Source organism: Pristiophorus japonicus, chromosome 6 (genome assembly GCF_044704955.1).
Source record: "Pristiophorus japonicus isolate sPriJap1 chromosome 6, sPriJap1.hap1, whole genome shotgun sequence".
Classification (NCBI taxonomy): domain Eukaryota; kingdom Metazoa; phylum Chordata; class Chondrichthyes; family Pristiophoridae; genus Pristiophorus; species Pristiophorus japonicus.
Window position 1 is genome coordinate 55,090,382 of NC_091982.1, and position 12,778 is coordinate 55,103,159.

The 12,778-nt window shown below is 41.5% G+C and overlaps 1 protein-coding gene across 2 annotated transcripts in view; it reads right to left on the reverse strand.

Moving 5' to 3' along the window:
• Positions 1-794: 794 nt before the first annotated feature.
• Positions 795-12,778, reverse strand: part of fam199x (family with sequence similarity 199, X-linked) — a 30,303-nt gene continuing 18,319 nt past the window's right edge. For both annotated transcript variants that reach the window (XM_070882869.1, XM_070882870.1), the window contains 4 exons: positions 10,555-10,707; positions 8,784-8,945; positions 6,359-6,613; positions 795-3,554 (listed from right to left, as the gene is read on the reverse strand). In XM_070882869.1, coding sequence (XP_070738970.1) covers positions 3,384-3,554; positions 6,359-6,613; positions 8,784-8,945; positions 10,555-10,707 — 741 coding nt within the window. In that variant the 3' untranslated portion in view covers positions 795-3,383. The remainder of the gene's footprint in view (positions 3,555-6,358; positions 6,614-8,783; positions 8,946-10,554; positions 10,708-12,778) is intronic.

Here is a 12,778-nt window from a genome sequence, read left to right on the forward strand (position 1 = left end):
CGCAAGTTGGCTGCCACACTTCCTATATTACAACAGTGATAACACTCCAAAAGTACTTAATTGGCTGTAAAGCACTTGGGATATCCCTTGGTAATGAAAGGCTCTCTATAAATAGAAAGACTTGCATTTATAATGTAGGAGCAACTTTTCGGGTTGATATTCCAAGTTAACAATGAAATTGGATTGCCATTGAAAAGGACAGTGCACCAACAATAACTTGTATTTATATAGCACCTTCAATGTAGCAAAACATCCCAAGATGCTTCATAAGAGCATTACCAGTCAAAATTTAACACCAAGCCATATAAGGAGATATTAGGATAGGTGACCAAAAGCTTGCTCAAAGAGGTAGGTTTTAAGGAACATCTGAAAAGTGAAATTTAGGGAGGGAATTCCAGAGCTTGGGGCCTAGGCAGCTGAAATCACAGTCTCCAATAGTAGAATGATTAAAATTGGGGATACACAAGAGGCCAGAATTGGAGGAGCACAAAGATCTCAAAGGCTTGTAGGGCTGGAGTAGGTTACAGAGATATGGAGGAGCAAGGGCATGGAAGGATTTGAATTCTTATTTACAAATTGGCCGCAACATTTTAAACTAATTTCAGATTTTAAGTATGACACCATCCTGACTTTTGACAGGCCATTCTTCCCCATCAATTTTAAGTCAGAAAATAGCAATAAAGTGCTTAAGATTAACCGTTTTCTTTCTACAACCAATTGATCTTGACTATGAACATTTCAATACAAGTGAAATAGCTGAAAGTTGCTTGAAATTATAAACGCCAAACAACCTCTGTTGACATGTAAATCATTTTAATGTACTCTGATGGAAGAGTAACCTGCAGAATTCATAAGATTCTGCTATGCAAAATTTAAATCAAAAAACTGCATTCCTTCCGTGATGTTTTGTTGTTAAATATGATCACTCTGTACAAATCTGAACAGACAGAAGCAGCAGATACAGTAAAATGGAATGACCCATCTTTAAACATTGCCACAGAAATCATTGTCACTATTTTTCAGTCATGTTTTCGCATATTCTAGAGGGCCACAAAAATTAAGTTAAAATATCAAGAGGCGATTTTATGTACAGCCCTGCAAGGTGGAACTTAAATGCCAATCTATTTCATGCCGCAAGACTTGACTTCTGCAATAGTGGTTCTGCACTGTTCAAGTAGTACTGGTCTGGCTTTTTAAAAACACAATCCAATGTTAGAATATCCACCATTCCCATTACTGCAATTTCACATAAGTAACTCTCATCTTTACTGTTGTGCTGGGCAGGGGGAGGGGGGAACATTCATTGTGTGACACTCCCTTGAAGATACCAGGCTCATGAATTGAGGATTAATGTCACCCAGAGTGTTGCACCTACCACCATCATTTGCTGGCTCTTGCGACATACCCATACACACAAATCACTTGCACAACTTGTGCATGCAAACTACTATATCTTCAGATTGTTTCTCTCCCCCTCTCTCACACATACAACCCCTGGCCGAAGTTTCACCTTTAGAACGGTTTGAAGAAAACCTGGCATTGGACATGTCTTAAGCCCAAACACACAAATAACTCCACCCCAAGTATGAATTTCATATACATCCAGCTACTTTTGAGAAATTACAGTAGTCGGTTACTTTTAGTTTAAATTTTTCACCCCAGTGGCTAGTCATTTTGTTTCGATCCAACAGATATCAATTATTTGCAACAAAAGTCACAAGGCCGCAAAGATTTTAACAACAATGTAATTGGGAGTAAACGAAAAAGGTGGAAAAGGCCACAAATTTTTGCCCTTTGGAGCACGGTAATTATCTTGTTAAATAGAAATCTGACGTGATCCATTAATACCTCTGCATCTCTTTTCCTTCACACATGAAGGTATGCAAGAACTATTTGATTCTCTTACATATATTGGATGTAACACACTTATCTCAACATTCTTTTCCATCCACCTTGTAAGAACAGAACGACCCAGTTTACAATCCTTCCATGTATAGAACTGCATGAAATATATACCTATCTATCATAAAGTTTGCAGTAAATATTGTACATACCGAGGATATTAGTCATTTTTTCCCCTGTGCACTGCAGCCTACACAGTATTGTAGTGAACTACTTAAAGGAAAGAAAAGCTGTGGGGGGTGGGGGGGGGGGAGGGGGAAGAAGGGGAGACAGAAGGGGGAGGGACAGAATGGGAACAGTCTTATTAGAAAATGAGTACTTCTTTTACCTTTTGTTTTAAATAAGTGTCGAGTGTTCTCGGAGCGCAGATCCACCAATTGGGTCTCCATTCTCAGTTGATCCAGTGCCATCACCACATATCCTGTAGTGGCTCCACTGGCGTTATGACTTCCAACTGTTCCGCGTGTCACTCCTGACCCTCAATAACCCTGGGAAATAGGCCGGTGGGGCGAGGGCAGTGAAACTTCCCCAGGTGGGAAGCGTCAATACCACAGCTCTGAAGCAGGTGCCAGGCCAAAGGCCTGGGCCTTTGTTTTCTATGGAGCCACTTTAGATTCTTCCCATTGGCGATGTCACAAATAGTCTGGTTGTGAGAAAAATTTGGCTTTGGAGCCCGTGCCAGTAAGCTGGACTTTTTAAAAACGAAAAATTCTATCCTGACTTATTTCCCCCCATATAAACAGGAGATGGAAGGTGTACTTTCAACAAAAATATATTCCTGCTCAACTTTCCTTCTCCTTTCAGTCTGTTCTGATAAAAGTTATTAGCCTTTTAAGTAATGTGTTTGTCTTGACCTCTTGCATACAACAGGATTCAATATATGCAATTAGGATAAATATCGGCTAGAACACAATGCAGCATTTCTATAAAAATGGAAAAAGCTGACAGAGCTAATCATGCAATTTGGTAATGGCAGAGAAGTACTGCCCAGTGATGGTAATTGTTAAATCATCAATGTTTCAAAGGATTTTCACAATAACTATTGCGCAAGTAACGAGTCAAAACATGAAATATCTTAATACATATATACATATATAATATATATATTCCACAGGCAATATTTCAAATACCACAGCGATGCACAAAAAAAAGAAATATATTTCTACTAAAGTAGCGCACTTCACATTAGTGCTAGAGGAATATATATGTTTTCAAAAGCATATTGTTGCTGCCAAGCATTTAGATGCCTCATGGACGACACTTAACGTTTTCTATACAAATCAGTGTTTCAGCAGCTTCAATAGAACGATCAAGTTGTCTTATAAACACAAAAGTTAAATTGTAAACGGAAATCGCCCCCCCTTTTAGCTTTTATCTCAGCTTTTAGCTTTTATCTCAGCTTTCAACTCCAGTTTTCAAGCTGGCTAGTGTTCTAACTCATTTTCTTTTAAATTCAATATACACTGCTATTTTACATTTGGTCACATTAAAATGTCCACGTCGCCTTCGTGCTCTTCCTCCGCCACCTTCACCGACAGCACTTCCTCGTTCAGAAATAAGCCGCTCAGTCTCTCTTTCCGCGCTTGTCGCTGCTCTTTCAACTGCTGCTTCCGCATGGCTTTCTGTTGCAGTTTACGCTGTTTGGATCGTTTCTGTCGAACAGTTTGGGGGGGGGGGGGGGGGGGGGTGGAAAAGAGAAAAGAAGTTAAGAGTTGTCACGCCATACCCATCCGTTGTATTTTTAAAGAGTTGTGAGTTACGTCATCCAAAGGGTGCACAATGGACCAAGTATATTGGTAGCACAAGGATTAAAGATTGTTCACGTGCCTATTATTTTATATTAATTCAAGGCAATAAAAGGCAGAGTATCGGTCATTGATCAAATTTGGTTATCCTCCGCATTGCAGTTAAACTGGACAGTCCAATGAGACTGACAGTGCTAGGGCAACAGGCTGCTTTGAAAGACTTCCATGTTGCACCATACAACACATCAGTCCTTCAGATAGCATTTCCCCATGTATGCTTTTTCTTTAAATTGATAAACAGGTCTGCTTTTCTTCTTCCAAAGACGACCAGGAGGTGCTACTGCTACCTAGGAGTGCAGTGATATTGCTCCTCGTGGCACTGGCATATGTTGGCTTGCTCGCGTTTAGTGGCAGCCGTGGCTCTCACTCGCCTCCGAGTCAGAAGGTTGTAGGTTCAAGTCCCACTCTCGAGGCTTGAGCACAGAAATCTAGGCTAATGCTCCCAGTACAGTGCTGAGGGATGTGCTGCACTGTCAGAGGCGCCGCCTTTCGGATGAAACGTTAAACCGAAGCCACGCCTGTTCTCTCAAGTGGACATGGCGCTATGAGAGGAGATAGAAACATAGAAAATAGGTGCAGGAGCAGGCCATTCGGCCCTTTGAGCCTGCACTGCCATTCAATGAGTTCATGGCTGAACATGCAACTTCAGTACCCCATTCCTGCTTTCTCGCCATACCCCTTGATCCCCCTACTAGTAAGGACTATATCTATCTCTTTTTTGAATATATTTAGTGAATTGGCCTCAACAACTTTCTGTGGTAGAGAATTCCACAGGTTCACCACTCTCTGGGTGAAGAAGTTTCTCCTCATCTTGGCCATAAATGGCTTATCCCTTATCCTTAGACTGTGACCCCTGGTTCTGGACTTCTCCAACATTGGGAACATTCTTCCTGCATCTAACCTGTCTAAACCCATCAGAATTTTAAATGTTTCTATGAGATCCCCTCTCATTCTTCTGAACTCCAGTGAATACAAGCCCAGTTGATCCAGTCTTTCTTGATATGTCAGTCCCGCCACCCCAGGAATCAGTCTTGTGAACCTTCGCTGCACTCCCTGAATAGCAAGAATGTCCTTCCTCAAGTTAGGAGACCAAAACTGTACACAATACTCCAGGTGTGGCCTCACCAAGGCCCTGTACAACTGTAGTAACACCTCCCTGCCTCTGTACTCAAATCCCCTCGCTATGAAGGCCAACATGCCATTTGCTTTCTTAACCGCCTGCTGTACCTGCATGCCAACCTTCAATGACTGATGTACCATGACACCCAGGTTTCGTTGCACCTCCCCTTTTACTAATCTGTCACCATTCAGATAATAGTCTGTCTCTGTTTTTACCACCAAAGTGGATAACCTCACATTTATCCACATTATACTTCATCTGCCATGCATTTGCCCACTCACCTAACCTATCCAAGTCACTCTACAGCCTCATAGCATCCTCCTTGCAGCTCACACTGCCACCCAACTTAGTGTCATCCGCAAATTTGGAGATACTACATTTAATCCCCTCGTCTAAATCATTAATGTACAATGTAAACAGCTGGGGCCCCAGCACAGAACCCTGCGGTACCCCACTAGTCACTGCCTGCCATTCTGAAAAGTACCCATTTACTCCTAATCTTTGCTTCCTGTCTGCCAACCAGTTCTCAATCCACGTCAGCACACTACCCCCAAACCCATGCACATTAATCTCTTCTGTTGGACCTTGTCGAAAGCCTTCTGAAAGTCCAAATACACCACATCAACTGGTTCTCCCTTGTCCACTCTACTGGAAACATCCTCAAAAAATTCCAGAAGATTTGTCAAGCATGATTTTCCTTTCACAAATCCATGCTGACTTGGACCCATCATGTCACCTCTTTCCAAATGCGCTGCTATGACATCCTTAATAATTGATTCCATCATTTTACCCACTTCCCTGTTTTCTCTCTCCCTCCTTTTTTTAAAAAAGTGGGGTTACATTGGCTACCCTCCACTCCATAGGAACTGATCCAGAGTCTATGGAATGTTGGAAAATGACTGTCAATGCATCCGCTATTTGATGGGGAGTTCTTCCCAGTGTCCTGGCCAATAATTATCCCTCAATCAAATTATTTGGTCATCATCACATTGCCGTTTATGGGAGCTTGCTGTGCGCAAATTGACTCTAAGTCTTTCTTTCTTTGTGTCGAAAGGAGCAGTTGCTGATTCAGATTCAGACTATGGAATCAAATTTAGTCACATCTTTCCTGATGTTTCTTCATTGCATTACATGTGGAAAGAGAAAGAGAACCTGCGAATGACTGTCGCTGGCTTGATCACGCTCATCCTTTTAACTCTGAGACAAGCATCCAGCATTTGAAACAATTGCCTCCGATTTTGCGATAATTGCAATCCAACTAAAATCTCCTTTAAAAAAAGGATTGGGGATCCCTAGCAACTTTCCCCACTGCACTGATGTATGCAGAAAGCAATGAAACAGTAATTAATTTTGATCTGACGTGTACGCCAGAAACTGCAAAGTTCTGTATACTGCATCAATCCGCCCGACGTCAAAAAGACAAATTGCGCGTTACATCCAGGACGGACCAGTGAAAATCAGAAGCACACACTACTCGCGAGCAACATCTATACTTGCAAAGACAATCATTTTCAATGAATTAAGCTCTTACCTTTGAGTCCCTTATTCTCTCAGCTGCACTCGTGGACAGGTTACTGTCGCTGTGTGCCCGGCTCATGTTGGTGCTCGAAGCCGAGGCAGAGTTACAGCCGCTGGATCCACTGCTGCTGGCCGAGCTCACCATGCTGGCACTGCTACTACTGGCTCCACTCAGACCGCTGACCCCGCAGCCAGTGTAACTGCCTCTCCTCCAGCTTTCACGCACGGAACGCTGGCGGGCGCCATGCTCCTTAATGTAATTTCTTACCTAAAATGGGATATGATGCGTTAATTGGACCAGGTCACCAACACTTTGCACCAGAACGATATACAGGCTTCCACCAACAACCTGCTGCAGCTTCGAAAAAGTCAATAGTTTTACTTGACAAGTAGGGTTTCCAGTTTTCTGCTAGAACACTACAAGAATGCAATGAGGAACAGGAGTAGGCTATAAGGCTGCTCGAGCCTGCTCTGCCATTCAGTAAGATCATGGCTGATCTTCGACCTCAACTCCACTTTCCCACCCATCCCCATATCTCTCGATTCCCCTAGAGTCCAAAAATCTATAGATCTCAGCCTTGAATATACTCAACGGGGTAGAGAATTCCAAAGATTCACAACCCTGAGTGAAGAAATTCCTCCTCATCTCAGTCTTAAATGGACAACCCCATATCCTGAGATTATGCCCTAGTTCTCAACTCTCCAGCCAGGGGGAAACAACCTCTCAGCATCTATCCTGTCAACCCCCCTCAGATTTTTATATGTTTCAATGAAATCACCTCATTCTTCTAAACTCCAGAGATTATAGGCCCAGTCTACTCAATCTCTCCTCACAGCTCTGCCCACTTAGCCCAGCAAAAAGGTCAATTGAATGGCACTGATCCTGTGTTTTCAGTTTCGTACGCTGAAAAAAAAAGCAGTACAGGTAAAACAGTAGAGGTGCCATTTCAAACATGTCACCAATGGCACAATTGTAGATTTTTTTTCGTGCCAGAAGGGGAGGTACTATTTAAGTTTTTTAAAAATCTCTTCAAAATAAAAAGAAAAGCCTGCAAAAATATTAGAATGTTCCGTTTCAGTTTGGAACCACGGACCAGATAGTTTGGAGCCCATTTCTGTAGTACAGGATTAATCGCAACATTTCAAATGTTCCTTCAACAATTAATGTACAGTTTAGATTACAACAATTGCATGATCAACATTTATGGTATTAGAATACTGTAGTACAGCACAGGAGGCCATTCAGTCCATCGAGACTGCGCCAGTTCTTTCAAAGTGCAATCCAGTCAGTCTTACTTCCCATGCTCATTCCCCATATCCCCGCAATGTTTTCTTCAAGCATTTATCCAATTCCCTGTCGAAGGCTACTATTGAATCTGTATCCACCACCCTAGCAGGCAGTGCATTCCAAATCCTAACCACTTGTTGCGTAAAAAAGTTTTTCCTCCTGTCGCCTCTGGTTCTTTTGTCAATCACCTTGAACCTGTGCCCTCTGGTTATTGACCCTTCAGCCATTGCAAAAAGATTCACTTTATTTACTCAATTTAAGCCCTTCATGATTTTGAACAACGATCAAATCTCCTCTTAGCTTTCTCTGCTCTAAGGAGAACAACCCCAGCTTCTCGAGTCTATCCAGTCTAACTGTATTCTCTTACCCTTGGAATGATTCTAGTAAATCTCTTCTCTACCCTCTCCAAAGCCTTCACTTCCTTAAGTGTAATTGCTGCTTTTTTTTAAAATTAGGTCAGCTAAAATAATTGGTTGCATTTGCATACTGAAATTTGCATTCACTTGCTAAGAGAACAGTCAAGTATGAATAGCAAACATAAGTAGAAAATAGACGACAATGAGCGTGAAACTTCCATTTCTATTACAAAATTCACAACTGCTGTAGATAACTTAAAAACAAAAACTATGCATTCATAAAATGCAAGTACATTTCCATCTTTATACTAAAGTAAAAACAAAATATTTATACAATTATATTCATTTTTACATACAAGGATATACACTTATGGGTTTCATTATAGACCCAAGATCTTTAAAATTATGAAAGGTTTTGATATAGAGTGGATACAGAGACAATGTTTTGACTTGTGGGGAAGAGCATAACTAGAGGCCATCAATATAAGATAGTCACCAAGAAATCTAGTAGGGAATTCAGAAGAAACTTCTTTACCCAGAGAGTGGTGAGGATATGGAACTCGCTACCACAGGAAGTGGTTGAAGCGAATAGTATAAGTGCATTGAAGGGGAGGCTAGACAAGCATATGAGGGAGAAGGGAATAGAGGGTTATGCTGCTAAGATTTACATGAGGAAAGACGGGAGGAAGCTCGAGTGCAGCATAAACGCCGGCATGGACTGATTCGGCCGAATGGCCTGTTTTTGTGCTGTATATCCCGTGTAATATACAATTACATTTGGTCTCAGGATTTACCTGCTTCAGCTTTTCATCCGTCAGACAGTTCAGCTCAATTATAAATTCACTGTCCGTGGGGGAAATCTGAGCATTCGGATCAATAATTTTAATAATATCCAGCTGCTCGCGTAGTCCCATTTCTGTACTGACTTTGCGGCTCAGGTATTCAATATATTCAACCTGAAACAAGTAGAAATGATAAGCAGGTAAACATTTACAACCAGTCTCATATATCAACAACTTTTATTTATATGGCACCTTCAACATAGTAAAACATTCCAAGGCACTTCGCAAAAATTTTACAACACATTAGATATTGACCATTGAGGAAAATTGTATATCTAGTTATGTAGTGACAAATAAAATTTTTATGATTTACTTCTGTTTGTACTCATCAAGCTGGTAAACCTTAAATCCGTTGTAGAGAATGGCTAGTAGATGAACACAATATTAGTTCGATTTCATTATATGAAAAGTACCCCAGATTAAAAATGGTCAGGTACTTTATTCATGCCTTGAAGTCCCGAAATAGCAAATATACCCCAAATCTGTGTTTAGCGGTAGAATTTAGTGCAACATTTAATTTGCGAAACATTCCAGTTTAAGGCTATAGAGACATGCTAGAGAGAATGATGCACTGGTCATTAGAATAGCAAAATTCACGTATTTTGTAAGCACAATATTGTAGAAATTTGATCTGGAACTACAGCGATCAGTAATTAAGGTCCACCCCATAAAAAGGTTCAGATTGAGAGGTCTAAATATCACACACAAATTTCTACACAGTGAAATTTACAAAAGGAGATAGGCAAGTGTCACCAGTGCAATATTCCATTATGCACAACTAGTTCTATTATAGGGGTTAGGAGTGGGGCAAAGAGAGAAATTAAATAATTGGGATATGTAGGCCTAGAAATTGGTTCGCGTTGGGCTGCAAATGATACCTGCTCTGTAATGGGTAGGCCTGAGGCACACCCAATATTGGGCCTAGGGCCTAATTTACACAAGACCGGTGAACTGTGGATGCCTGCTGGGCTTCCAAATAAAGAAAGACTTTTTTTTTAAACATAGCACCTTTTATGATTTCAGGATATACCAAAGCGCTTTACAGCCAATGAAGTACTTTAGAAGTGTAGTCACTGCTGAAACGTAGGAAACGCAGCCAATTCGCACACAGCAATGTGATGATGATGTTGTAAAGTTATGTTGGTTGAGTGCTAAAATGTTGGCCAAGAAACAGAACTTCCCTGCTCTTGACCATTTGTAATAATATTTGAAAACACAAATCTCTCATGATCACTTTATAGTAATGAAGCCAATGACAAGAATGGGGCGGGCGGTGGGAGAAAGAGAGGGGGACAAGCAACAACCTTTTAAAAATAAACTCTCAGTTCGAATTTTATTTAAAATGATTGTTCTAACAGAATTCTCTAAATCTGCTGCTTTATTCCTCATTTTGGGAAGTCCAGCGACAACACACCAAAATCAACATGAATTGCGCATGTGCAACTACTTCCGGTTCGTTAGCAGCAGTTGAACAACAGTCTGCTGGGAGAAATCTTAAATATTTCTGTAAGAAAATCAAATTATGTGACTGTACCTGTAGAGTTATAATAAAATCTTCTACGGTCATACTATGTAGAAACACTCCAAAAATATATATAAAAGGATATAAAGTGGCATAAGCTGTGTTTAGTACACTGGCATACAGCTCATCCCATCTAGCATTTAAGCTAGTAATCCCTGCACTGCACAGTAAACTTCAAAATTAAAATTAATCTCCAAATACCTGCTCATCATTGGACATTGCACTCCACGGAAGCTCGTCCAAACTTCTATGCTGTTTGCTTCTTCGCTTTTGAGCAGGGCAAGGAGAACTTGGAATACTGGGAACCACATCGGACAAGACATCACTTCCACTTGCAAAGTCACTGCCAGGCAGCTTTGAAAGAAAACAGAAAACCGTAAGAGCAGATTAATAATAAGAGATAGCTACAAAGCACTGAGGCACAAAAATGTGGAGTCAGGACCTCATGTTTATGATTAAGAACGGTGCCAGCATTTACGTTTAATGCACTTCATCTCAGGAAGCAATTGCGAACTCAACTAATGGCATAAATTTGATTGCATAATTCACATCAGACAGATTGTGCCCGGGGTCAATACAGCATTTTCTCGGAGCATTTCAACTTTTCAGAACAGCGAGGCGGCCATAAGAACATAAGAAATAGGAGCGGGAGTAGGCCATTTGGCCCATCGAGCCTGCTCCACCATTTAATACGATCATGGCTGATCTGATCATGGACTCAGCTCCACTTCCCTGCCCGCTCTCCATAACCCTTTACTCCCTTATTGCTCAAAAATCTGTCTATCTCTGCCTTAAATATATTCAATGACCCAGCCTCCACAGCTCTCTGGGGCAGAGAATTCCAGTGATTTACATCTCTCTGAAGAAACTCAGAACAAACTAAGGATTGTATCTGGGATCTTGCTGGTTAAGGTGAAAAAAAAATCGTGGGCAATTTATAGGAAAATGTTCAATAAATTATGCTGAAAGTCCTGTCAGGGGACATTGACAATTTGCCATATCCAGAGTAATGCGCATTTATTTCGTAAGAAGCAGCATGTTGAATTCCACCCCCCCAACCAATCCTCAATGGGTTCCAATTGCACAGGTGAGAGTTGCCAAGTGCAAGCCTTGACAGTGGAAGTCAGTGGGCTATTCCACCACGGGAGCTTCGCAGCTGAGCCCGATCTTGTCCTCGCCAGACGACAACACATGCACAACTTCCAGCAGGGGTCCTGAACGGCAACCAGTACCTGGAAACCCGGTCGATTTTCTCTTGCTAACCCGGAGGTGTTCAGGCAGCCACTGTGAGGGAGATCAGCTACAGGTACCACGCAAATTGGCTGCCGCATTTCCATCATTACAACAGTGACCACACTTCAAAAAGTACTTAATTGGTTGCAAAGTGCTTTGGCATGTCTGGTCTTCGTGAAAGGTGCTATATAAATGCAAGTCTTTCCCACCCCCCCAAATTAAGGACCATTGGAGACCTGTGACTGCCATAGGCAGGAACCCACTCGATTGGAGGTTTCGTTTGAAGTGGAGAGAGAAAATGGCACTTTGAGACACCCACAAAAACAATGGCTGGCTTCTTGTATGAGATTGATAGCAAGATCACCAAACGTCTGCCAACACTCAATGCAATAATCTGAACTCAGAACAAACTAAGGATGGTATCTGGGACCTTGCTGATCTGCAGAGGTTCAGTTATTCACTGTAGGCTACTAGTTACAATCTATATTAATGACTTGGATAAAGGGACAGAGTATAATGTAGTAAGTTTGCTGATGATAAAAAGATGGGTGGGAAAGCAAGTTCTGAGGAGGACACAAAGAATCTGCAAAGGGATATAGATAGGCTAAGCGAGTGGGCAAACATTTGGCAGATGGAGTATAATATGGGAAAATGTGAGGTTATTGACTTCGGCAGGAAAAATAAAAAAGCAAATTATTTAAATGGAGAGAGATTACAAAATGCTGCAGTACAGACAAACCTGGGGGTCCTTGTACATGAAACACAAAAAGTTAGTATGCAGGTACAGCAAGTAATCAGGAAGGTAAGTGGAATGTTAGCTTTTATTGCAAGGGGGATGGAGTATAAAAGCAGAGAAGTCCTGCTACAACTGAACAAGGTATTGGTGAAGCCGCACCTAGAATACTGCATACAGTTTTGGTCTCCTTATTTAAGGAAAGATATACTTGCATTGGAGGCAGTTCAGAGTAGGTTCACTAGGTTGATTCCTGAGATGAAGGGGTTGACTTAAGAAAGGTTGAGCAGGTTGGGCCTATACTCAGTGGAATTTAGAAGAATGAGAGGTGATCTTATTGAAACATAAGATACCGAGGGGGCTCGACAGGGTAGATGCAGAGAGGATGTTTCCACCCATGGGGGAATCTAGAACTAGGGGGCATAGTTTAAGAATAAGAGGTCGCCCATTTAGAACTGA